Source organism: Notolabrus celidotus, chromosome 20 (assembly GCF_009762535.1).
Source record: "Notolabrus celidotus isolate fNotCel1 chromosome 20, fNotCel1.pri, whole genome shotgun sequence".
Taxonomy (NCBI): domain Eukaryota; kingdom Metazoa; phylum Chordata; class Actinopteri; order Labriformes; family Labridae; genus Notolabrus; species Notolabrus celidotus.
Window position 1 is genome coordinate 23,457,400 of NC_048291.1, and position 27,399 is coordinate 23,484,798.

At 43.3% G+C, this 27,399-nt stretch overlaps 2 protein-coding genes across 3 annotated transcripts; one reads left to right on the plus strand and one right to left on the minus strand.

Annotated features, from left to right (window-relative positions):
• Positions 1-1,002: 1,002 nt before the first annotated feature.
• On the plus strand, positions 1,003-6,309 carry p3h4 (prolyl 3-hydroxylase family member 4 (inactive)). Its single transcript, XM_034710870.1, has 7 exons — positions 1,003-1,590; positions 2,604-2,753; positions 2,846-3,017; positions 3,092-3,220; positions 3,316-3,461; positions 3,879-3,962; positions 5,766-6,309. Exons 1-7 carry the CDS (start codon positions 1,147-1,149, stop codon positions 5,910-5,912), a joined length of 1,272 nt encoding a protein of 423 aa, XP_034566761.1. The 5' UTR covers positions 1,003-1,146; the 3' UTR covers positions 5,913-6,309.
• Positions 6,310-7,091: 782 nt separating this feature from the next.
• LOC117831960 (disintegrin and metalloproteinase domain-containing protein 11-like) lies at positions 7,092-27,286 on the minus strand. Of its 2 annotated transcripts, none has more exons than XM_034710869.1 (24): positions 26,910-27,286; positions 26,015-26,205; positions 23,277-23,353; positions 22,743-22,809; positions 21,000-21,082; positions 20,771-20,834; positions 20,596-20,656; positions 20,057-20,256; positions 18,427-18,498; positions 18,033-18,199; positions 17,838-17,922; positions 16,808-16,898; positions 16,355-16,406; positions 15,511-15,610; positions 15,168-15,239; positions 14,957-15,049; positions 14,553-14,633; positions 14,418-14,468; positions 14,276-14,339; positions 14,061-14,166; positions 13,447-13,566; positions 13,167-13,335; positions 11,522-11,633; positions 7,092-8,912 (listed from the first exon to the last, which is right to left on the minus strand). In XM_034710869.1, the coding sequence occupies exons 1-24, from the start codon at positions 26,968-26,970 to the stop codon at positions 8,803-8,805; spliced, it is 2,349 nt and encodes a 782-aa protein (XP_034566760.1). In that variant the 5' UTR covers positions 26,971-27,286; the 3' UTR covers positions 7,092-8,802. The 2 variants fall into 2 exon arrangements, with proteins under 2 accessions (XP_034566760.1, XP_034566759.1); XM_034710868.1 differs by having other exon boundaries at positions 7,092-9,106.
• Between the last annotated feature and the right edge of the window lie 113 nt (positions 27,287-27,399).

The window sequence follows — 27,399 nt, forward strand, 5'->3', positions numbered from 1 at the left end:
ACGTATGAGATGAGGTGAAAATTATAACGTGCATTCACATAATCTGCAGTTTGCCTTTCCTGTCACAGTCAAGAGTAGCAGTGTCGTAGCCTACTGCACGTGTGTGACACAATTTAGATTTACAGTTGTTTATTACAGAGAGGCGCATCTATCCAACTTCTTCAGAAAAAAAGACTCTGGATCCATTTAGAATAACCAGAATCAAATAGTCAGAAAGGAGTCTAACATTATTTCTGAAAGGTTCCTGATATGTCTCTGGCATCACAGGTCAGATTTGGACACAGATGTAAGAGCTCATAAATCCATGTCTCAGCTTGTCTGTCTTCTTGGAATGTACAGGTAAACGCGTAATTTTAAACATCCAAGCAGAAACAAGTGTCCACTTAGTGCGTAAAAGCTGGAAGCAAAAATAACTACATTTTAATGACTAAAAGTATCCTGTCATCCTGTTCTATTTGTTTCATGAACAGTTGAGAGTTATGACTCTGGAAAATACTGGAAAAAGTTGGACCCTCTCGCCTGTCTTGGGGTCCAAACACAGTGTCATGTGTGTCAAGCTTGAAGGAGTTACTACCATTCATACAGGAAGTAGGAACGTTTCCTTTCAAATTACGGTCCAGAATTGATATCACGCATGGCTGCAGATCAGACTAACTTTGACATTTTGGTAAATATTCTCTTAAGATCTTGTTTAAAGATAAATGCTCAAAGTTACAGGAGACAGTTATTTTAAAGTGCTCATCCATAACCCTATTTCATACATGGACGCAATAAAAGAAGTGCAAATGATGACCTCCAGAAAGCTACATGATTGAAAGATCCTCACTATATCTCTTGGTGAACTGTAGGAAGAAAAAACAAATTAATCAAAACTAAAGCACTCCATGACTTTAAGATGATAGTGACTTTAAATGATGTTCTATATTTCAAGTAAATGGGCTCAGCTCCAAAAAGAGAGCCATTGCGCACATCAGGGGACTTTAATTTTGAAAGTTTGGACCAGAAGTCGGTGAGTTCAGCATCTGGTTGGACGCAGATTTCCCAGCCTACGTGCAGACAGACATGATCATTCTCTGCTGAAGAAAGGGGGACGTTTCCTGACCCATTCAAAACAAGAGCAGCGACCTGCTGGAGCCGGTGGAGGTGATGGTGCTCCTGAGAAGCTTGGTTGTGGCCTGTCTGATCCCTTTCCTGGTGGAGGCTCAGTATGAGAAGTACAGCTTCAAAAGTTTCCCTCAGAAGGAGATCATGCCTCTGGACTCTGCGTACAACTACGCGCTGGATCAGTACGCGGCGCAGAACTGGGAGGAGAGCATCAAGTACATGGAGCTCAGCCTGAGGCTCCACCGGCTGCTCCGGGACAGCGAGGCTTTCTGTAGCCGCAACTGCAGCTCGGTGAGCCGGGACAACGATAGTCTGTCTGCGGACAGCACCCTACGCGTCGTGCGCCACATCCTGCTGAGGGCTGCATGCCTTAAAAAGTGTAAGGCAGATTTTCCAGTGTTTCAGCTCACATATCCACGCAGGGATTTACTGGAAAACTTCGAGAAAAGGACGCCGTATCGGTATATACAGTATGCGCACTACCAGGTGAGACTAAAGGCTCGATGATATCTATCAAAGATTGTGGTCCAGAATGAAAGCAGGCCTTTATATGATGCTAAAACTTTACAATTTACCCAAAACTGTGACCCAAACCCCAAAACTCCATCAGAGCGCAGAGGACAGATGTTGTGAAAATATGATATGAACTCATTCTGGGACATGTAGGAGCATTTGGCCATTATACAATGATGATAATATGGTCAACAGCTCAGGGACTGACAGCTTAGCATCAACAGAACTGTGCGTATAGCGTGTGCAGTCACTCAGCAAACGTGTCTGCAGTCGGTTCCTGTAGCCAGATCGACTCTGTTTGACTCACTGAGAGGAAATTTGCAGGCACTGAAACATGCAGGATAACCCCCCTGCTGCTTTGTTGCGCCCTCCTGTCGACCGAGCTTGAGTTGAGCATGTGCCACGTCTCTTCAGTGTTCCCCTGAAAACAATCCCCGTACTCTTCTCTGATTCAGGACTGGGTTCACTCTCAAGCAGAGTTGGTCTCACAAAGCGTAAAATTACATCCAGGTTAACTCCATGTTGTTGTTCTTTCTTCAAAGAATCAGCCACAGGCAGAAACACCTACAGAAGCTGGATGTGTTATTGTCAGTCACCACATCACAGGAGTGGGTCTGAAACCTTTAAATTGTGCTCTGTCTGCTTTTACCAGACTGCAGATTAAAGGTGAAGTACAGCAGCTCTTTGTGTCATCATCAAACTACAGCTCAGCAAACCTGCAGAGATTTGAACCATGAAAATAAGGCAGCTGTCAGCATCAGAAGAAGGATCTACCCTTCTCTTTAACAAATGGTACTAACCAGCTCATCTAACCGAGCAAAAGAAGGGGTCAAAGGTCACATTATTAAACAATCAGGAGTAATGGCAGTAGCTGGAGTTCTAAAACCCCTCTCTGTCCTTAAGAGATATTGTTTTTCATATTTTAAAAGAATAAGAATAGCCTTCTGTTCTGTGATTTCCCCTCTATAATGTCTCTTCTTTTCCAGCTCAACAACCTCGAGAAGGCCGTCGCAGCAGCCCACACCTTCCTGAAGAAGAACCCCACAGACCCCCAATTAACAAAGAACATGAACTACTACAAGACAATGTTCGATGTGGACGAATATCTCATCGACCACGAGGAGCAGCCGTATGAAGTTTGTAGATTAACACTGTCGTCCTTAATTCAAATCAAACGCACACTAAGCTGTTCAAACTTTACAAAAACCCATCTCTGTGTCTCGTGCAGAGTGTTTTCCTTAAGAGTGTGACGCTTTACAACAGCGGGGACTTCAGCAGCAGCGCCCGAAACATGGAGCAAGCCATCACGCAGTACTTTGAAATCTACACTATGTGCTTGGCGGCCTGCGAGACTTCGTATGAGATCTTAGAGTTCAAAGACTTCTATCCCACGCTGGCAGGTAAGAGGAGAAGAAGTTCAGCACACTTTCACTGAAGTATGTTTGAGAAATAATGTGTTCTCTTCTCTCCTCAGATCTCTACACTGATGTGCTCAAATGTAAAGTCAACTGTGAACAGAACCTGACACCCAGCGTTGGAGGCTTCTTTGTGGAGAAGTTTGCAGCCACCATGTATCACTACCTGCAGTTTTCTTATTATAAATGTAAGATACATGCCACAGACTGATGCTCCAAATTCAGCCTTATGACTGCAATGTGTCACACTATATGACATGTCCTGTTTTGTCATCCTTTCCAGTGAACGATGTGAAGAACGCTGCTCCGTGTGCAGCCAGTTACATGCTCTTTGACAGTAAAGACCAGGTGATGCAGCAGAATGTAGTATACTATCGCTTCTACAGGGAGCAGTGGGGACTGGAGGACAACGACTTCGAGCCTCGGCCCGTGAGTGACACACAGACTTCACAGTTAGTCGTGTTGGTTGTCTAAAGGCAGCTGTGAGTGACTGCAAAGTTCACACTGGCCGTATCAACCCAGGAAGGAGAACTGTAGCATGAAGCGGTTTTGGCGTGAACATTAACACAATCTCAGGGCGGTAATTTAAACCTCATAAAGACAGAGCAGCAGCTGCAGTGTACCAGCTTCGTATAGCACGGCCCATAAAACATCTTTACCATCTGAAGTTGCCCAAGTTTCAAAATAAATGTGGTGCTCTTGTATTTTCGGGTTTCCACAGTGAGCGCCACAAGAAGAAGTAAACAACAACAAAAAACAACTGACGACTATAAAACTGTCAGAAAATGGTTTGCTGTCTCCCAACCGGCTTCTCTCACAAAAGCTGATGTCACTTTTGTTTTTCAGGAGGCGCTGAAGTATTTTAATGAGACGACCAAACAGAAGGAGATGCTGGAGTTTGCACTTAACTACCTTCAAACAGACGATGAGGTATGTTGCTGCTGTGTGTGTCGCAACGCTGAGATTATAGTGAAGGGCTTTGGTTTTGGGTTGCAGTGACAAAGTCCAGTTTCAATCCTATTCAGTCTCCATTTTCTGCCATTAAGGATCAAACATCATGCACTGTATGATTGAATGTTTTTCACTTTATGTGATAAAAAAGGAAAAAAAAAGAGCTGTAATCAGTTTTTGTAAAAGAATGTGTCTGATGTTTGCTCAAGTCATAGGAAACCAGTTCTGGATCCGGTTGCAAAAACTCTTATTCTCTGCAGAGGGTCTGATCAGCCTGTGCATTAAAATAGATCAGCAAAAACTAAGACACTATGGACTGTTTAAGGGTTAACTCTGGGACAGTTTTCCAAGTTGACTTGTGTAGTGTTCAGAGTTAATCAATGCAACAATGAGGGATGGAAAAACTGCTCGTGCCTAATAAATGGACTCAACTGTTGACATCCTGATCACACGATTCACTCTTCTCTTAGGAGACAGGACAACAAGTGAGGGAATCTGGAACCTGGTGTGACTCAGAGTATGATATGCAAAACAAACACAAGAATACAAAATTAGATAAATAACCTAATAACCTGCACCTCTCTGCTGAAGTTGTTTGAGGGCAAAGTTTGGGCTTGATTTACAGCAGCTCACATTTGATTGGCTATCCAGACAAATAGATGCACAGGGGGCTTCATGTAAGCTGTTGCAGAAAATTAAACTAATCAGATTTTATGTGGACTTTGAAGCAGGCCTACATATGTTTTTTTCTTAACAGTCCCACTGTGTCGAATAGTGACTATCATAGGAAGTTGTTTCATGCTTAAGGAGATAACAGCAGGAGCAGAAGTAGAGAAATAATGAATTTATTGAAGAGACTCAGATATGTCGTAAGAACTGCATCTCTACAGAAAGAGTGCCAACAGCACTTTGTATTTTTTGACAGTTCTTGTAACAGACTTTATTGTTGGGGCACTCTAAAGATTAAGGACCCGTTCCTCCATGCAGACATGTTTTCTTTACTCCTGGTGCCTTCCAGTTTCGCTGTTTTCATCTGATGAGGTTTTGAGATAGAAATCGCTGACATTTTTTTTTTTTAAATGATAAAAAAAAATAAAAAATTCCACCATCCTTAATTATGCAGGGGCGACTGCAAAGTTTTCAGAGATAAACATCTTAAAACCTCAGCAGTTAACACCCAAACCGCCGGCATGACCAGACAACCCTGAGGATACGAAAGAAGAGAAATATGTCGGTTCTGAACTGATACTTGGCTCAAAAACACCCAAACCACCTGATGCAGTGGGAGTTTGCGTCCTTTTTTTTCCAAACACATATTTTACTTTTTAACCCCAGAACATTGCAAAGCATATTTAGGAATAGAAAATCACCAGACTGAGTGCAAGCTGTTGTTAAGTTAATGGAAAAGGGAACGGTAAGAAAAAACAAGTCTGCAAGGATGAAAGGTAGAGAGAGAAGGAGGGGATGAAGGCTGCGGAAGAAAGAGCAGGAGGAGGGCTGTTTTCCGCCAGCAGCGTGTGGTATGTGGCTGGGAGGTGTTGGCCACTGAGACTGTGCCACATCCATTTAACTCGGGTCAGCCCCTCCTACCTCCACAGGCTGCCTGGACCTGAGCACAGGGGAGGAGGACTGAGGGAGTTTAGGCTGAATTACAGGAAGCACAACAGACAGATTTATTGACCATATGAAGGAAAAAGGGATCAGCTTCCCAGATAGCATGGAAGGAAGATAGTAAGATAGTGAAATGCTTACCTTTGACTGAGTGTTCTGTGTGTCCTCTAGGACTTGGTGAGCCCAGAAGAAATGGCCACCTCTCATCAGCATCCCGACACAGAGTTTGAGGGAATGGGAGACTACGAGGAGTCCTTCCTGGCTGAGTGGTGGCAAGAACCCAAAACTAAGTGGGACACTGGAGAAGTGTCAGACTGACATCTGTCCATCGGTCCAGTGCAGACAAACGACTAAATCCCCAAAAATATTTAGGAGAAAAAAAGCACAGCTCACTCATCTGTGTCGATCCCCCCTTACTGGAAAACCGGTCCAAGGAACAAGTCTTCCATCATGTTGATCAGACCAGAGATTGACATATTCCACCTTGGCTGTCGTCAGCCTTTAAAACTCTTATTTCATAGTAAGACATTGGACTGTATGACGACACTTTTTACTGACTTTTCTAGTTTTTTATTTAATGAAAGCTGAGTGTCTCTGGGTGAGGAAGGTGACGTAGCTTTTCTTGCGTTAAACGATTTGTCAACAATCTACTGGGTTGTTGTTGTTGTTGTTGTTTTAATTAACGGATTATAATTAAAGTTGTTTTTTAAGATAATTTAAACTTTTCCGTTCTTTTTAAGATCATCAGAAATGCAAGAGGAACATCAAACCAGTGGTGTGTATGGAGTTTATCAAACATTTAAAGCTCCTGTGAGGAACTTTCTTGGTGTTGATTTTGGCGCCCCCTGTGGACAAACCGCTACCTCTTACCTCTTTACTGATTTAGCCCTGTGCATCTATAAGTTGTGTTTTTAAATGAAATATTTGATTCGGGTTTCTTTTAACTATACAATGAGCCGCTCATCAAACAGGTTTTTCCGTGGAAAATGTAATCAGATAATTTTTCAGCAGCATTTATAGCACCTACCCCATGGCAGCAGTTTCAGACATAAAAACAAGACAACTGAAGTAACATATCTCGTCAATTATGTTCTTGTTTGCTTTTGTAGCTCATAAAAGATAACAATATCAATTTCAGCCCTGTTTCAAAAGCAGCTAAAAACTCCTCAGAGGAGCTTTAAAGTATTGATATACAGAAATAAAAAGCCAAAATCTTTAAGCAATCTTTTATGTTAGGTTTTTGGAATTGGTGATTTTCTGTTCTTTTATCAGTCAAATCATTAATTTGGAATTTTTATGACAAAGAAAAAGCTACAAGTACTACAACTATTATTGTCCCATACTCAATCTAATTTAAATTGAAGACTGTCATTGAAGTAAAAGTCCTTATGAAGCAAAAAGCGAGGCATGAAACTCACAGGTGTAAGAGTACTGTTAACTGAAACTATGAAACATACATATCCAATCAGGAAGGGAGCAACATCAGACAGTGTGAGGTGTAATTGAATGTTTTAGTATTTTATTCCTTCCATGTCAGTTCATCTACAAGCCTTAGATCATCTCTTTCTTTTTGTCTCAATTCAAAAAGATAGTGTCTAAAAATATGGGATAGGATGCTTCTCATTTTCTCTTTTTTCCTCAGAACTCCAAATCAAACAGAATGTTTTTGATACCATCTCTGTACATGTTGTAACAAGAACAGTAGTGCATCTGCCATAGTGCAAAGCTCAAATGAACCAAACTGACCTCACACACGCGTACAGTTTCAGACAAGCTGCCTCCTGGACCCAAAACCAGATCTTAATCTCATAACAGAGTGAAGGGGCTCATCACAAAACCTCCAGGCTGAGGCAATCAGCCAGGGCTCAGGGCTATCAACAAATGTACAAAAAGATTTCGGACATTTCTGTGATAGCTGGAATGATAGAGAGAGATGCCCGGCAGCTAGCTTAGCTGCTACGCCACATTTAAAGATGCGTGGAGAGCGTTGACTACAAGAGAGATTTGCAAATGCAGGCTGTCATCAGACTGACAGCTGTATGTTCACTGAAACAGATAAAAGTCAATATTTTAACATAGCTTTTAAATAAATCTTCATACAGTGCATTTAACATTCAGTATATCTTGCACATATTTACAAATAGGTGTGCATACAGTTGGCTAGTGCTCATTTTTATCACATAAAAACTGTTGAATTGTTTATTAACGCGCTGCCTTTATGGTGCCATGGCTTCAGCGCACAACAGTTTGTAGAAAGAGACAATAATCTAGAGGTAAAAACCTGCCTATCTACCTGTGATAGGAGGAGTGTTAAGGTGTACACAAACCAAACAGCCCCTAACACTGATGTAAACACGCATACATTCGTCCTTTAAAAATCTCTTATACATTCACTCGTGACAGACACACAGATTTAACCTCCTACACATACAAAGTTTGGGCCTGAAAGAAGTGAGCACGCACACGGACACAGATCGTGGAATGTATGTTTGTCAGTCAGTAGTTGAAAACACTAAGTTACGGTCTCTGCTGCTTCAAAGCTCAGTGGTTTAAAATGATCCCAAAACCAGTTCACCCAGCTTCCTTTTTTTTTTTTGATGTCCTTTTTTTGTACCTGAAAACTCGTGTAGGAGGAGGAGGGCAGGTGGGACGCCTTGAGTGGAAAGAACGAATAACAATGAACATAAATTCAGTTATTAGTCTGGTCTCTGGCTAACGGCTGACCGGATTTCAAGCCATCACTTTGTGTGAATAGTTCATCCTAACTTCCTCTTGGGAAAACATGCTAACAATCCAATGTAAGGTTTCACTCAGTTGTTTCCATGTTGCCAAACTTTTTGAATGTTGTCCGCTTGATTAAAGGCCTGGAGGAACTGTTCCTTCAGTCATCTTCTTCAAAAAGGAAAGAAACTCCCTGGCTCCTTTTGATTTTGTCTAAAATTAGAAGGCCAGTCTCTGTGCTAGTCCAACAATTTCACTGTGGACTCAGTTGGTGGCCACTGTCATAGAGTGCAGGCAGGCAGGCATTGGAGAGACGAGTCTCATATTAACTTGGTCCACCGTTGATATGTTCTGTCAAACTGTCCAAGTTGTGAGAACAGACGAACATGGACACCGAAGCACATTCTCTGAGACACCATAACGGCGTAAGATTCAGGTGCTTCCTTCAGGGAGAGCCACCTGCTCACTCTGCGGCCCGGTGTGGCCCTCACTCAATCCTCAGCGGCCTGCTGGCAGCAGCCACATGAGAAGGATTGGGCTGGTATGATGGGGACGGTCCACAGGCCCAGAGGAGGACAGTGCAGGCAGGAGGACAGACTGAAGGGGTAAACAGGGAGCATGGAGGAGACGACAATCAGAACAGGTTTGGAGAGATTGTGGGACAGGAGTGGAAGACTTTTTTTTTGTTCCCCTCTTCTCCGATGTGGAAATAACACAGTGCGAGGAGGAAGACAGAAGTAGACAGGACACAAGGACAAAGAGACAGACAGATGTCTTATCCTCCGCCAGATCTGAAAGAGGAGAGGAAACGGGGAGTGTTAACAGACAGAAAACCAAGTTAAGACTGTTAGGCGACACAAGATAAGGATGCTGGGGAATTGGAAGAAGTCATTCTGCCTCACAACAATAAACTGAAAATTGTTGGAAAGGGAATATTCGAATAAGTGTCAAAGTAAAGGGAGCTCTGTGGGGATGACTCTTTTGGATGCTGGATGAAGGAGTTAAAGGGTGCTTTGGATGAGATGAGATGTTTTTAGATGCTACCCTGCCGACAGCATATCTCATGGTCATAGTCCTGTAATTATCCTGTAATTACCTTCCTCGTCGAATGTTCCTGCATCCCCATGAGCACACAGTGAGAGAAAAGACAGTGTTAAAAGATATCAGAAGGAGAACAGAGGACTGTTTTAGAAGCAGAATGTGAAGCTGATCATCTTGCATTCAAATCTGATTAGGATTTAAAGAGCAATTGTGAAATGACGGCATAAAACAATCATAAGCAGTTAGAGTTGTTTAAAGCTAGATTAAAGAGACTTTGATGTGACACGAGGACCTAAAATCTTAAAATGTGAATCATTTGATTCCACGTTGGACTGACTGTAACCCCTCACACTGTCAGATTACAGCATGTTAACGTATCATTCAGTTATTTAATCCATTATTCACCATGTAGTCCTCTTCAAAATCTGTCTTGCCAGATTAAAGTGATGACATTACATGCAGCAGCTCTACAGTCAACATAGCAATGACCCTCTCCGCCCCACAGAGTCAAACAAGGCATGACACCAGAGACTGAGTGGGGGGAGAAAACTTCCCTTTTACAGCTCATGCAGGCATGCACAAACATTTACCTCTGACCCTGAAATGACTGACTACAAACTTTAAAGTTGAAGTTATTCAAATGTTGGTTCTCAATGTAAATATTTTTCTTCATTTGGGGATTTCAATCATCCTATAAATAGAGAAGCAGTCCTTTCAGGTCAGTGTATAAGGGGTGAACAATAGCGAGCATGCACAGGTGGAAAAGAGCAAAAGAGGCAGTTCAGCAACTGGGGTTTGGATGCTATCAATAAGAGACAAACAGAATACTGCAGGCTGAAAGAGCACCAATGATAGAACATCTTAAAAAACTGTGTTCATGTTTCTAATTGGATGTATCAGTTACATAGTATAAAGGCTAATACACCTAACAGACGTCAGAAAGATGTTGCAGTGGTTCCTGGCGAGTTAACATCCTGTATCTGACCTGTCGTTCAAAAAAGGCGAGGTTTGTAGTAACAGGAAGGGAGGGAAAGTTGCAGGATGGAGCTGATTGTGGTTCAAAGATTTGATCTTAAATGAATAATGAATAAAAATCAGTGTGACGCTCAACGCAAATTCAACGCAGAGAAATTAGCTCGGTCAAGCCCAAACTCCACTCCCCATGTCCCCTCTCCCAGTTCAGCGATGATTTGCATACGGCGTCTAATTCAGAGGGTGAGAGTGGAAGGGGCGGGGTTTCCTCAAGGTAGAAGCAGACAGGTACACAAAGGCATGCCAGAACTCTTACTTAAATCCCCATCCTGTTCCCCCTAGGACTATAGCTGCCAGGAGAATAGCACCTGCGATGGACCCTATTATGATATTGGTGCCACTGGGACCTGCGCAGAGGAAGGAGGGGGGGGAGGAAAGGTGCGGAGGAGGAGGAGTAAGGGGAGGAGGGAAGGAGGGGCAGAAACAAAACAACACCACTAAAGAACACACGTCAGAGGACAGCATCTACACTGTACATCAACAACAACAACTAGAGAAAGAGAAAAGGCAGAAGGTGAAATACCTGCGGACAGAGAGAGAGAGATGAAGAGAGAGAGGAGGACACCAGCACGTGGGGTGGAGGTGGGAGAACAGGCGGGTGAGCGAGGGAGGTCAGGGAGACAACAGAAACAAAAACAAAAGGAGAGAGTTTGATTACTTTGTTCTCAATCCCCCTCTCCTGCTCTTTCAGCGAGTCACCCTCCTGCTCAGGGGGAGAGCTATGAGCTATGAGAGCAGCTGCTCAAATGCTGTGTCAGTGGCTGACTGCAAGAAAGTAAGGAAGACGCTTGAGGATGGCAGTGCCTGCAACATATACAAAATCACCACACACACACACACACACACACATACACACTATCGCAGTCTTCACACACACACTGTTTGCTCTAACAGATGAATGTGTCGCAGCACACATCCACTCTCATCCAACATCCAAACAAAGAGTCAGCAGGAAGAAAAACTCAACATTATTCACTTTCTCAGAACAATAAGGTGAACCACTCTGAGGAGTCATAGTGTGCTCCACGTTAAGTACACAGAGAAAGCTACAGTGATGATGGGTGGAGACTATGAGGGGGAAATGAGAGGCAGACAGAGAGAGAGACGTGTGCATGTCAGGAGGTGCTATCGACCTTTCTTCTCTGGGCCTGTCGGGACTGTCGGCTCGGGGATCGGATCAAAGACGCTGCAGTCCTTCCCTGTGTAGTCCCTGTCGCAGATACACTTCACCTCGTTGCTGCAGATCTATGACAGAGACAGAGATGTGAGGATCAAGAGCTACAGCTTGAGGGCCAGTTAGTGTCAGTTAGGTCAAAAGACTATGTTCTTGGTAGCTTGATTCAACAGTCTTCAAACAGTCTTACAATGAGAGCAGTTACATATGTTTTCTGGATTTATGGACTAGGGGAGAACAGGGTTGGTTGTCACATGGGTTGGTTGGCACACTCATTATATCTCCCCACCAGAGGACACTATCTCTCAAATTGGGGTATGAACATTTCTAGAATTAGGATCAGAGCTCACCTACATAGTCTTCTCTTTCATGTCAAATTGTAAATATTCAGCTCCTCAGTATTTTTCTTCTAGGCTTTTAAACGATGGGTTTATAACAAAACAAGTGTTACCCTTACAAAGTGTGAGGGGAAAGCTATAGTTTAGATTTTTATTAGCTAGCTAAGTAGTTGTTAGATGGTTGTTAGCCTTGATGCTGGCAAAAAATTCCAGTTGGGGTTGGTTGTCACATTCTCTTTGGGGTTGGTTGTCACATGTAACAACCAACCCCTATGTTGGCAAAATCATGCATGGTGAAATGAGTTGGAGTGTGCAGACCCTACTTTTGCCATCACTGTAACTCAGGCAGTGACTTCATGTAGCCTAGTTGAGTAGACCATTATTGTTGGGCCTTTTTGTTTTGTTCTTTATGTTGTTATATAGGCTGGCCTAAAGATGTGTTTCCTGTTCATGTTCCTTGCTCAGTTTATGTTAAAATGCATAAAGTTATGTAGGCTTATCACTTGTCAGTGCAATTAAACATTCAAATTTAGTTCTGCCTTCTTGCCTTTTTTATAAGTTTTTTCCCATTAAAATACCATTGTGACAACCAACCCCACAGTGTGTGACAACCAACCCCATAGTGTGTGACAACCAACCCCACAGTGTGTGACAACCAACCCCATAGTGTGTGACAACCAACCCCATCGTGTGTGACAACCATCCCCGTGATGGGGTTGGTTGTCACAATGTGTCAGAGTGTCTTTGATAGTTAATTGCCTCTTTGTTACAATGAGTTGGAAAAGGTGAGGGATACACATTTCAAGCCAACACCTTAAGCTTCAATTTAATGTAGGAATGACTATTGAAAGATGTTTTGATGATGAGCAATCATCAAAACAGTAAAAAGTGGATGAAGCTTCTTGGTTTCACAAGTTGCAGCAGTGCAGAAGTGCATTCTTTGTAATCTTCAGCACAATGACTTCACTGGTATTTGCTCTGTAAATGAGTTAATGGTCGGTAACACTAGCTTCCAGTCTTCTTTAATAGGTAATTATGGACTTTAGGGCATGGTTTTCTGGGATTGACAAGTCCCTATCAGGGGGCTCTGTCAACTAGCATGGAGGTGAAGCAATTAGCCTCCATCCTCTTGTTGAAATGTTGTTGCTCCTTGCTCCCAAAAAACAAGATTGTGAAGACAAGAAAGCCAAACCCCAATCTCTGAATGTATTCTGACTCTGACATCTCCATGCAAACGCATGAAAAGAAGTCATGAGCTTTTTTTACCCCGTGGTCTGAGCAGATGCGCCCAAAGGTGGATCCTGAACAGGAGCTGAGGTTGAATGTGGCCACAGGGAGGCAGCGTCGTTCCAGACACATCATGTTTGGACCGCAGGGGGTGCCATCCTCCACATAGCCGAGGTCTGAGCCATCCTCCAGCAGAGCGTGGCCACCTCTGATTTAACCAGGCGAGGAAGAGAGAGTGGGATCAAAGGAGACACTTAGGGACACGTTTATGCTCAGACACTGCTGGTTCAAGCGGATCAGACTGATGTGTTTCTCTTACCTGCAGTCCAAGTATTTGTTCTGGTGGTAGAGGGTGAAGCTCGTCACCTCACCCTGCAGGTCTCCAAATTTTGGCTTCATCGTCACATTGGCACAGAAGAGGAAGCCGCATAAAACATCCCTGAACAGGAACAAGTCAACAACGGTGAATGGTGAAATCAAACTGCTGCTGAGTTCACATTATTCAACATCTCTTCCTTTTCAAAAGTTAAACTTTGGAAGTCAAGAACACGATTTTTGGACCATTTTTGGGGTGATTCAGTTCTGACAAATGATTTCAGGATTTTATGCAACAAAAGCTGTTGACAAAAACACGACTGCAGTCATCCTGTTTTCGCTCAGAGGATTAAGCCAAATTCCCTTTACTCACAGAAACCTTACATAAATGAATATGTCACTGCAATGCGACAGGATGGCTCTTAACTGTGTTATATAAAAATGTTCATTAATAATGACATTTTACGGTTAAAGTTATGCACTCACTTCGCAGAGATGAAGCAACTGAAAACACTTTTTTGGCTTTGGTTTTGTTATCATCGTTGGTTTTATGAGAAAGAGGTGGTTTTTAAATACCAGAGCACAGGAGATCTGGGAAGGTGTGACAAAGTGACTCACGGCTTGTTGCACTGCAGCCATCCCTGGCCCTCAGGACCGGGACCACAGTTGCCTTTCTCCGTCCCCTCAGCATTCAGCTTCTCATAACAAAACCTGTCTGCTGAATCTGAAGCAGCGAACAAACATCCAAAAGAGTACATCTCAAGATAACTGCACTCCAAAGAGAGGCAAAGAGATAAAGCATTACAGTTATGAGTTGTGTGTTCCGTACTTACTGTAACCCCAGAGTCCTCGACACTGTCCATCACGAGTCCTGCACCGTCCACCGTAACAGCGGCCCTGAAGAAATGAGACACAAAGATGAAGAACAGCAAAGAAAGCTGCAGACAAATAACAACCATACACACTGACCCTTACCTGAGTGCTGTCACACACGTAGCCATCCAGTTTGTGGACGTTGTGAGGGCACTGCAACAGAAGAAAGGTGAAGATGTTTTTGGATGCTCTCATTGATCTCACAGTTTTATTCCTGTCTCTTTGAGGCACTCTTACCTGGCTGGAGTCTCCAGTGCAGGTCTCTGGGATATCACAGTCATTTACTGCATCTCTACAAACCACTCCTCTCCGCTCATACTGGGCAGTGCAGAAAAAAAAAGCATGTCAGTGTTAATGCACAATGACAAGTTTCTAAAAGTGTGAAAATGTAAATAATAGTTGAATTTTGTTGCATTCTTATTGTTCATATATTTATTCATATTTATAAATATTAAAATATCTGTATTAGGAGAAAAGTACTGATTATATTCCCAGACAATTTTCAACTTGAACATTTTTATCATCACACGTATTTTGGCTCCACAATTTATCATCATTATATCACTTCTCTCTTTCATATAAAAACAGTAACATGGACATTTGGTCCACTTTTAGGCTCCTTGTCACATCAGTGGACTCACCTTACAAAGACTGCAGCAGAGCCCATTACTGCACATGGCATCATGGGTAAGTGTGCACTTTTTACAGCAAGCACCTCCACTGCGAGCACACTCCTGTTTCAACAAACAGCACACATTAATCTTAGGAAGACTAAAGGTGTCCCCAATCAGCATAATAATCTGATAATATTTGTAATTATAATAATGCATAAATATCCAACTGGATTCTCACCACTTGGGATCCACAATCACACTCCTCTCCAGGCTCCACGAAGCCATTCCCACACTCTGGAGGGTCCAACAGCTGAGAGAGGCAGAGAGGGAGACACATGAGCACATGAGTGGAGGACAGATGGAAGAGTGATTACATGTGTGAGCTCTTTAGGAGACTGTTGGGTGGAGGAATACATACAAAGATGGAGGCCTTACCTAACTGAGGAAATGTTAAAGCTACAGGCCTGTGATGAAAATGTTTTGGCATTTGACTTGGACTGTAAGAGTAATTTATCCACCTGTATATTCTGCTTCTTATCTAATGCCTCTTACCACATCCTAATTGCCCACATAACCCTCACCTTGTTGGGCTTGTTGAAGAGGCAGCTCCCTCCCCCTTGAAGCAAGAACTGGGTGTACTCATCCACACTGCAGCGAGAAAACTTTCTGGGCAGATAATATCTGATGACACACACACACACACACACACACACAAACATGCACACACACACACACACACACACACACACACACACACACACACACACACACACACACACACACACACACACACACACACACACACACACACACACACACACACACGTACATACACACAGACACACAGACACACAAAGATCAAGACCAGGACATGACCAAAAAAATTAATTAATTGAGAACAGTTCAAATCTTTGTGCCAGTAAAAAAAAAAAAGCCAGATCCCTCGTGGGTGTCTGTGCCGCCAATTTGCAATCTGACAGAAATGTTACCATCTGCAGTAAGACATTACTCAAATGAATAATTAAAACCTGTATTGTTCCATCTGGTAAGGAGAGCCAAATCCAAATTACTCATACTGTACAGTAAATACTCCTGATTCCATTTCTCTCTTCTAACACTGTGATTATCGGCACTCTGATGTCTGATGTTTCAACAAATTGCTTAAGGCATCAAATACAAGCTGTGATTATCAGCAGTTTGGCTTTCTGAAGACTTGGTAAAGTGAAAGCCTCCCTCTGTTCCAGGTGTGTAATTGTCTAATTGAGTGAAATGAACGGAATAAATCGCAGCTTGGAGGGAGTGCTACGAGAAAACAGTCCTGCTGTCTTCTGTTGAATCGTGTCTGCAAACAGAGATGTGTCTTTACGGGTTTGTTGTGATTGTTTTTTTTTGTTGTTCACAGTGTGCTGCGGGGTGGAGATTTACCCTGTGTCTTCCATGATGCAGCCAAGCCAAGCATCTGGGCACCTGCAGTCTCCTGGGATAAAGACATGGAGGAAGAGGAGCACAGATTAGAGATGGACTTACAGGAAAATCTTGTTTTTGTTGAAATATTTGTGAACAAGACACAAAAAAGACTCTTCACACCACAGATAGGTCGTGACAGAAGTATGGAGGCTACACTGGTACACTGAGCTCTTGTCCTAACATAGAATCATAGACCTGACGGCTCCTCAACATTAATCATTGAGCTCAGTGTTCAGCGGCAGCGATGCTCTCCTCACCATCCTGACGCAGGTGACTAATCACCTCATGGAGAAGATTCATTACAGAAAGAACTTCTGGACAGGGTTGCCAACAACAAACAATCTCAGATCATAACCCCCAAACCTCCACCACCCACTTTCTTCTTCATCATGCTTTCCTTTCATCTGTTACCTGCAGAGTTGCGTGCGTTGTTCCACCTCATGCCGATGTTCTGGCCGAGACTTTGGCACAAAGTGATGGCCATTGCACCGACATTCCCAAACTGGAGAGAGAGGACAATGTAGAGCTTCACTGCATGATGAAGAATCCTAAATGTCTCTGACTACAATGTGCTTCAAGCACGAGTAAAAACAGAGTCTGATATAACAGGAAGTGAGCTCTTAGTTCAAGGCGAGAGCTAACATCACACAAGCATGGAGAAGCAGTGAGTCTATCTCAGTCCAAAGCACCCCTGAAGCGGATCAGTTAACATGGTTACACTTGTTTGCTAAGGTTTAGTTAGCAGACTACTCCTCAGCTGGTATGATGTTTAATCTGACTCTTTACCTTTGGACAGAGTCAGGTGAAGTAATTCATAATATTATGTGTTACTTGTAAGAAAAAACAAACCTTTTCTTGCTCTGGCTTCATATTATTTTTTGGGCGGGGTTAAAACCTATTTTATAGAGGAGAGGACAGTGGATAGTGTAGGAAACTAGGAGAGAGTGGGGGAATGACATGCGGGAAGGGAGCCACAGGCTGGATTTGAGCCTGGGCCGCCCACTACATGGCGCGCAACATAACCAGTAGGCCAAGTCTGCGCCCCTGGCTTCATGTTTAATGTACAGACATTAAAGTGGTGTGAATCTTATCTAAATCTCTCCAAGGAGACAAGTACGTATGTTTCCAAAAATATCTAACAAGTCCTTGAAATTTATGTTGTGCTGTTCTCCATATTGGATCTAAGCTTACGTTAAAAACCTCTCTTTTTACCTCGGTCTCACCGTCCTGAAACCTTAAAATCAGCCTCACTACTCAAGATCTTTAAATTAAACTTTTCATCTGGTCTACATTTAAAAATAACAATAAGAAAGTTCAAAGTTATAGTTTTTTAATAACAGAAAATCATTTAACTTATTTGACTTCACAGCACAGAGATATTTGTTTTAAATGTGTCCCTGTTAGGTCGACAGCAAACGCATCCTCTTGAATTTGTCCTCACCTCATTGATCCCTCCTCCCCTGGTGAGAGAGCACACCCCTCCTGTGAAGGCAGTCCCACTCCGGCTGCTGTGAAACGTGCGTCCTCTGAGGTGCACAAATAAATAAAAGAATAGTTGAAGAAAACATCTGAACTAGAATCTAAACATCCAAACATAACAACAGAAATTTTAGGATTTTAATTTGCACCCTCTTACGAGAAAAGATGGACAACATCACTCTGCTCTTTGATGTTGTCTTTCCTGTACTTCATGAAGTTCTGCAGTGTTATCAATGGATCCTCCTCTACCGGCATCTTGTTATTAGAGGACCAGGTCTCCATGGCAACCAGAACAATCCTGGTGTTCAGCTGTTCCTTGTAGATCTGGGGACCAAAAATACGCCCATCAATCTACTGCTGTGCTGGCATGAAGCCTGCACTGTGAATCCTCTGTGGAGGCAGAACTGAGCGCTATCTGGGATAAAATATTTCCTAATGCTGAATAAGACACACACACACACACACTCACACACACACATAGCGTGGCAGGTGGTGTGTGTGTGAAGAGTTTAGCAGTAGGAGGAGAATAATCCTACAAACAAAGCTCTTACCGCATCTGCCATGTTGACCACTGCTTTGGCAAAGTTCTTGGTTTGGCTGCTGGAGCGACGCAGCTGTACAAACTGTGGAGGCACAGAGATGCACAGATGGTGTAAAGGATGGAGCACGTTCACGCTCTCACACACAGATAACAGCCACGTTTGTATCTCCTACAGAAATATGTAACTGATAATATTCCTGTGATCAGTATTTCCTTTAGAATCTCACAATGATGGAAAGCTCATGAGGAAACTTCTCCTTTATATTCTATCTGACATTTTGGAAATAAGAAAGTAAATTAAATAGGAAAAGAGTTCATCTAGTGAGACTATGCACTTGTTAAAAAGCTGGTTCAACAATTTCAGGAGGCTCCACACCATATAAACACTTAACTCTTGATTCATACCTGAGGGCAATCATAACACTCTTATGTCAGTGCATGCATAAGTATATGATCAGACAGGCTCCCTCTGTTTAAAGCTACACTACCAGTCAAAAGTTTGGACACACCTTCTCATTCAATGGGTTTCATTTATTCGAATTATTTTCAACATTGTAGATTAATACTGAAGACATCAACTATGAAATAATCTGGTTTTGCCATAATCTGGATTACAACAGTAGTCAAATGGGGTTATCCATTGTGTACTAACCCTACCTCTGAACAACCCAACTGATGGTCTCAAACACATTAAGAAGGCAAGTCATTCTACAAATGAACTCTTAACAAGGCTCATGTTAATTTGAAACCATTCCAGGAGACCACTTCATTAAGCAGACTGAGAGAATACCAAGAGTGTGCAAAGCTGTCATGAAGGGAAAAAGGGGGCTACTTTACAGAATCTTTGTTCCAAGACGGCCCTGGTACTGCGCTAGGCTGTCACTCTGATGAACACTAAACCAGAACAGTGTCATACCTGTCGGATCAATACTCACTGTAAATAAACATGTAGATATACAATGTATATTTTTTATTATTTAACTATCACCTACTATACTCTTTTAATGTAAAACTACCTCTGCACTACTCACCACTGCACTATTATCATATTATTTTGTAGCCTGTACATATTAGTCATACCTATTTGTTGTTCTTTTTGTGTTTATAGTGGATGTTATTGTTATTATTACATTTATATTTTTATTTGTAGCCCTTATTCTCATGCCTTAGTACAAAGAGAGCACAGTTTACCAAAGTCAAATTCCTTGTGTGTTCAAGCATACTTGGCCAATAAAGCTGATTCTGATTCTGATTCTGAATCTAAAATATAAAACATATTCTGGTTTATTTAACACTTTCTTGTTAATTAAATAATTCAATTTTTGTTCTTTCGTAGTTTTGATGCCTTCAGTGTTAATCTACAGTGTTTCAAATAATTAAAAACAATAAAAACCCTTGAATGAACATGTTTCCAAACTTTTGACTGGTAGTGTACATAAAAATAGAAGTTGTGCAGCCTTTTTCCGGCTGACCTCTGTGCATCACTCAAGCATGCAAAAACAACCAGGAGTATTCATGCATGCATCCCTCAGCTTGACCTTTAGATGTTCCTTAGCCCAGATCATGCTGGTAGGTCTCTATGAATGAACCACTGATGCAGATCAAACATTTATTAGCAGCACTTTCAACTTCTGACTCACCATGTCGTTGTCGTTGACCACCATCAACTCAATATATTTGGTCTCAGTCTGCACGGAGGGCTTGCGGACGAATCTCTTCGACCGCTTCAGCCCCCCAGACTCCTGCTGCTCCCTCATTTGGTCCAGTTTGTCGTCATCACCGTCACCATCACCAACACCATCACCTCCTCTGCTCTCCCACTCACTGTCCTCTCTACAGTCTGGACACACAGAAGAGCAGAGCTGCAGCCAGTCAGAGCTGTATGACTGTGTTCGCTCTCTGTGCAGGTGCAGTGTTAATGCTAACAACTATTTCATTCACAAATCAAAAAACCTGTGACTCTAATTATTTTTATTGCTAGTGTTGGGGATGCAATGAATAATATCATCAGCAGTAAGCAGGGAATAAAAGGAACATAGACTGTGAGATGATTCTGACTGAGAGTGTGAGATTGGGTGTTATCTATCCTGAAGAGGGAAGTGTGTTAATCAGTAGGTCAGAGAATACTTAAAGTCAATATAATTATAATGCAAATGTATATTTTAATGCAGTTATGTACCTGGGCAGTGAGGGGAAAGCCTAAAATCAGGCATCCTGCGGATTAAATGAGCACCACCATCCTATGACAGAGTACAACAAGAAGACATTAGACAAGTCAGGACTTGAATATCAATTAATGCTGATCAACCTCACTCAGCCATCAGCTCTGCAGCTACAGTCCACTCACTATTTACCTGATCGCTCCGATTGTGCACAGGCTCAATCCCGTAGGAGAAGAAGCCGTCAGAGAACATGCCGCTAAGACCCAACAAGAAAAAGACAGAGGAACGCAGACCAGAAAGCAGAAAACGTATGAATTAAGCAGGAATTATCAGTGCAGAAACAATATGTATAGCTTAACCTGGCAGCACATGTCACATCTGTATGATGTATTGATGTTTAAAATATTGATATCAGGCTCACCACAGGCCATGGCAAGTGGAGAGAGCGGCCCAGGACTCTGGTAAACCTCGTAACCTTCCCTGGTAGTAGCAGTGCTCCCCTCCCTGTGGACACAACTTCTCATGAAACAACCTCTACTGACACACTTCAGGCTTAACAAGCACACAGCTCTGAGGAAAACCCTATCGCAACCTGCAAATGCAAGCCCCCCCGCCCCCCCTTCCCACAGCTGCATTTATGGCACACTTTGTGACCTACTTGTTTCCCATGCTCTACTCCACCCTACACCGTTTCTCTCATAACAGCAGAGCAGGTAGACAATCATAAAGGCTCTGATCAATAAATGAACACTCACATGAAACAAATCCACATTAGGAAGGCTGCCACTGACTATCTCATGATGTGAGGAAAGCAGGCACAGGGCTTTGCTCTCTGTTGCCCTTGTCTAAACCAACGTGGACTACAACAGAGCCCCAGGTGTCTTTTCTTGCTAAAAGCGGATTGGCAACTTAACAAAGCCACGGCCGATGACCACCTGGATTAAAAAGTGAGAACTCTGATTCACCTGGATCACACTGAGCTCAGCAGGGTGTCTTGACCCTGCTGCTTTAGAAAAAGAATTATTCTGATGACAGAGCTCCCTCTGATGACGCGCTGCCTCGATACATCACACCTGTCATGTCCAAAAGCAGCATCACAGGCTTCACGTGAGGCCTCCATCCAGCTGAGCGACAATCTGGCCTGACTACAGGTCTCCATCCTCGGCCCTGCACGCCTCCTCTCCCTGCAGCCGATCTGAGAACAAACTGATTGTCTTTGATCACACACACACACACACACACACTGACTCCTCCCCTAAACCAAACTCATCACGCTATTATAATAACCGGCATTTTACTCTTCACATTCCCTCCTCTGCCTCTCACGCCGGCTCTGCTCTTCCCTCCCTCTTGCTCTTCTTTCATTCTCATCGCTGCCAAGAACTTAATGACACTGCTGAGCTAACTTGTTGCTATGGAAACAAGCTTGTGATTGGCCAGGGGGACTGAGGGAGAGTTTGGAGCGATTGTGGGTGGGGACGTGGATTGCGGGTAGGAGGGTTGGTGGTGGTGGTGGTGGGGGGCTGGTAGTGTGTCACAATAGTACTGAAAAAAAACCATTAGTCATCCCTCCTGGCTCACAGGATGCACAAACATTCCTCTGGTCCGACCTGACGAGCCAACGTCACAGAAGATGTCATGGCTTTCATCCTTTTCTTGTTATCTCTGAGCTCTTTCTCCTGAGCTAAAGAGAGGCATGCATGCTGACGTGGATGCAGAGCACAGAAACATACAGAATAGTAAGAGTCACATGGCAGCCTGCGTTTGAAGCAGCAAGACAGCAAAGCCTTTTCCATAAACAGATAAAAGAGGAAACTGAAATAGAACATCACACTCGCAGCCTTAAAAGACAAAAACAACAAAGAGCATCGTTAATTTATTTAATTAAATTTGAACTCAACTAATCTTAGTAAGACGTCTTTTAAATTTGTACATTGGTAATGTGATGATTCCAGACAACGTGAGGCAACGCATCTGACAAACAAACTTTGTAATTGTTCTGAAGTTCCCTGGCATCAGTACCAGTGTAAAATGTGACAAAGTCTCAGTTTCAACAGCCAAAAAAACTCATCTCTTTAAGATGCTGCCTTCAGTGTGCCAGAACACAAGTACACTCAGCAGAGTCCTGATCGTACATGTCTCTGCACCTCACACACACTCTTACCACTGACTGAGAGGGTCTGCCGTCCTTCTTAAAGTGCCGTTCCACATAATCTGAAGACAGGAGGTGACTGAAAAGAGAAAAGAGAGACCACCATCCAGCAGCTGTATCTTTAAAGACAGTAAATAAGATTTATATTCATGATTGTGTCTGTCAGTATGTCATCAAAGCTGGTTTAATCCACCCTTCTCTATCTCCTTAAATGTATCTCACAGAGAATAAGTAAACATTTAATGTGCTTTAATAAAGTCAGTGGAACCTCATAAAAAGCTGAAGTGTGTGTGTGTGTGTGTGTGTGTGTGTGTGTGTGTGTGTGTGTGTGTGTGTGTGTGTGTGTGTCTGTGTGTGTGTGTGTGTGTGTGTGTGTGGCACATTGGTATTCCCCATCTTGTCACATAACATAATAAGGGTGCTAAGTGCATTAGCTTGAGTGCGGGGGAAAGGCTAATGAGAACAGCTGCAGTAAATTAAGAGTACCTACTGATACCAGCGTGCACACAGAGGCAGATCAGATAGTGTTTGGACTGTAATACTAACTGGTTGAGCTCCAGGTCCAGAGTGAAGGTGTGTCCGAAGGCTTCTACTTGAAAACAGCTGCGTGCCAAGTGGACAGGCTGGGGAAAGAAACGACATTGACAGAGACAGATTAGATAGTTGATAAATCAAAGTGTGACAGTGTAACTGTGGTTAAGTTTGCCGCCCTGTGAAAGCCACAAGAGTGATTTTGAGAAGTGAATATGAATAATTCAACAGAATCGATAGCGAGTATAGTCTAAAAGCATCTCAGCAGCTGAAATACCGTGATTGATAAAGCCTTCATTGATCTGCATCGGCAGCCAGCATTCAGGGCCGTGTCAGCAAAGAGCTATGGCTGCTTAAGAGCCAGAATGCAATTTGGTGATGGAGATGGATGAGGAGGAGGAGAGGAAAACTTGACTGATATGGTCTGTGCTGTGCAAATGTCCCCGATGGATAGCTGCCAATGGAGGTGAGGAGACAGCAGGACCAGGAGAGAGAGAGAGGTAGAAAAGGAGAGAGAGAGAGAAAGAGGGAGATATTTACTGCAGACTAAACAGAGCCTCTCCGGCTGTGCCAGCGTGGCTTTGATCTCAGTCTGGAGGAAACAGGCTGCAGTGAATCACTGGGCTTTTACAATAAATGCATCACCATCCAGGAATCGTTTCCTCACATGACTATGGACAACACATATTTTACTACTGTGCTGAAGAGGCTGAAGCATGGCGTCCACATCAGTGCTCCAAATATGTGCGGTAACAGTGATCCTCACATCACTGGTTGCATTCACTTGAATGTTCCACTCATTATGCGACTGCTCTTCAGGTTTAGAAGTAGCTGCTCTGATGTTTTCAAGAGGATCACATGATCTGAAAATAAAAAAGGTTCACGGGAGCTCTGTTATTGAAATTTTATTCTCCACAAAAGAATCAGGCTAAAAGGTCTTTCTCGTAGGTGTTCTATGTTTTTGATCATGTTGCATCACCAGTTTCCTCTCCAACAAATTTGACCTAGCTACATAACAGGAGCAGTCTCCAGCACCAAAACTTCCATCCTGTTGAGAATGCATATAAACTGAAGTATCATGTCCCAATGCATGCATGTCAAGAGCAGTACACCAAACCTACAGACCTGCCGCCTTTCCTCATCCAGTCATATCTTGCATTTTACCAGCTTGTCTTCTATTTTGTTCTAATCTTAACAATAATCCTCTGCACAGCAAAAGTTACATCATAGTGAATAGTTTGGCAAACTGATGTAAAAATGGAAAGTATTCAAGGCAGGATGTTGAACCACCAACATACCTAACCCTGGATCAAATAAATCAACCTCAGCACCTCGAACCTTAAAATAACTAACATCCTGTTTGTGTCAGAAATACAGTCTCTATGCAAAGATACCTGAAACTTTCCTCTTGCAGTTTGTCTGTTGGTGCCGACTGAACACAACAATAGAGAACAACAGATGAAACAAAATAACAAAGTCAATGAGGCGAAAATGCTGCATCGCTTTATTTCAAAGCAGCTCGATGTGACAGGAAAGAAAGAAGAAGTTCAACTCATCCCCAGCTGCTTCTAAATTTATGTTGTCCCTCGTTTTTTGTGTCTTAAATATTTTAAACAGCAAACACAGCAGGGCTGGATGAGTGTGGCAGCTGAAAGAGCGACTTCTGAACCCTGCTGTGCCTGAACCGTGCAGAATGCTCCAACTATGTATTTCTATTTATATCAATTATATTTAACACGGCTTCTCCTCCAGGGGCAACAACAAGTAACTCAGCTATGTGTCGTGTAAGTGGCTTAATGTACTCTCTCAGTTACCATCCTACTAACATGACAGAGAGGAAAAGGCTGGGGGGCAGGGCTGGGGAGTGCTCAGCCTCTTGGACCATGCAGCACTTCTGACACAGGCCTCTTCTATAATTAATGGGGACACACTTCAACACATCTCTGAATTATGAAGAAGAGGAGCCGGATGATCAGGCATGATGACTGAATATTTCAGGAAGAGGCTTAAGCTTTGTCATGTGAATATAAGGACCACCACAAACGTGCACACTGCAGCTCTTATATACAGAGCGTTTACTACAATGCTTACACAGCACAAGAAGCTGGTCACAAGGTTTTAGATCCAAAATTGTTGCTGGGTGTTACACAACTTGAGTTTAGGCGGGAGTAAAAGGCTGGGAAACAAAACCTCTTGGTAGCTGACATAACTCCTCAGAGTACATTAGAAAGGGTTTTGAGTAATAGCGACTGACAGGGTGGATACCGCTGCAAGGACCCTGCACTGTCATCACTGTGTAGCAGGAGCAGCGTGAGCAGCAGAGAGCTGAGGGATGCACAGGTACAGCGTTGGAAAAATCAGCTGAACAGCTTGTGATGTTGCTGTCACCCTCTCATATGCCCACACAGAGTTACACTGACACCAATGTTGGATCGTCTTTAGTGAGGATTCGTGCCGAGATCTAGACTTAATATTTTAGCAACAAAACCTGAACCCACTGGTGAACACATTAAGCTGAACACCACCATTTCAAGAGATCAGTATCTACCTGTGATCATAAATCATTGATTTCAAAGATGCATTCTCCTCCTGTAGATTGTTTTCACTAAAGCTTTTCCTTATTTTGCTGGGGAATCATGAACCCTTTTTAAGCATCATTGTGTCTTTCTGGACCCCAAACTGGCCTGACAATCAAAAAGCACAGAGTGTTTCAATGACAAGACAAACAGAGTCAAACTTTTTGCACAGCTTACCAAATCGTCCCCCGTGCTGTTCTTCACTCTGGTATCCAACTGCTCATGAGCCGTTTCCTCCTCCGACTCGATCTGCTGCACCAGTCGCTTTGGGTAGATGATCTCAGGTGCAGTGTCCCCACCGTCCAACAACCCTGCTGGGGTGAACCAGTTCCACAGCCCTCCATCTTGCATTGGACTCGTGTTCACACCTGTAAACAGAACAGCAGAGACACAGACCAAAAGCTCACAGGTGTGCAGAAGACTTGGCCCGGCAGGGGAAACACCCGAGTCTAACCAACAGGCACTTGTTTGGGTTGTAGAAGCACAGCTGATGGAAGTTATCAGTCACAGTATTCAGATGAGTGAGTGTGGAGTTTGTGACCTAATTCATCAGACTGACCAGTTTATAACATCTCATTATACTCTATTCTATTCTTTTAATACATTTAGTGAACATAAATGGTATTTGATGTTTTCATGGAACATAGCCTGATAGATGTAGAGATAGTAGGCTGGGTAGTGTAGTAGACTGACGCCCCTTAACAGGCCCTATACTCCTTAAATTGTCAGCATTCATCAATCGGGCTGAAACACACGTCGCCTTGGTGACGCGTTAGATCATGGTGCTCTTAGATGTTTACTGGATAAATGGTTCAGGGAACATTGCCAGTTGGGCTGCGATGGAAATGTGTTGATGCAGCAAATCTACCGCAGCGGAGAGTGCTGGCCAGTGGGCTGGTTGGCACCGAGATCCCACTACAATAAAAATCACAGCCAGCCAGCACCGGGGTTACAAAAGTGCTGGTGCAAGGGGAAAAAATTGTAGATGCAAAGAAAAACAGAAAGGGTGCTCCCCGCTCCGTATCCAAATCCCCCCCTCTCTCCTCTCTCCTCTTCTCTCTCTCTCTCTTACCTGACACTGCAAGCCTCTCGCCCACTGCAGCAAAGACCATGAAGCACCACACCGCCAGCATGATCTTCACATATTCCCCCGGATTACAGCATCGAGAGCCGGGGAAATGTCACGAGCCCGGCTGACGGAGGGATGGAAAAGAGCAGGAAGCGCAGAAGAAGAGCGATGGCGAAAATCGAGCGTGAATCTGCTAGACATTTGATGCTGCGCGTCCTCTCATCTCCCCCTCTCTCTCTCTCTCTCTCTCTCTCTCTCGCTCTCTCACTCTCTCTCTGTCGCCCTCTCAGCTCCGGACAACACCGACGCTGAGGATGATGATTTGCATATCAGAATGATGAAAAATGAAAAGCAATGTGTATGGTCAATACAGGCCTAAAAGAATGATCGATCAGGAAATGGAAGTATGAAACTGGAGAGAGCACCACGGACGCATAGCTCCGCAGGGCTGCGCGGGTGCGTATGGATGAGCCTCTGTGTGTATGTGTGTGTA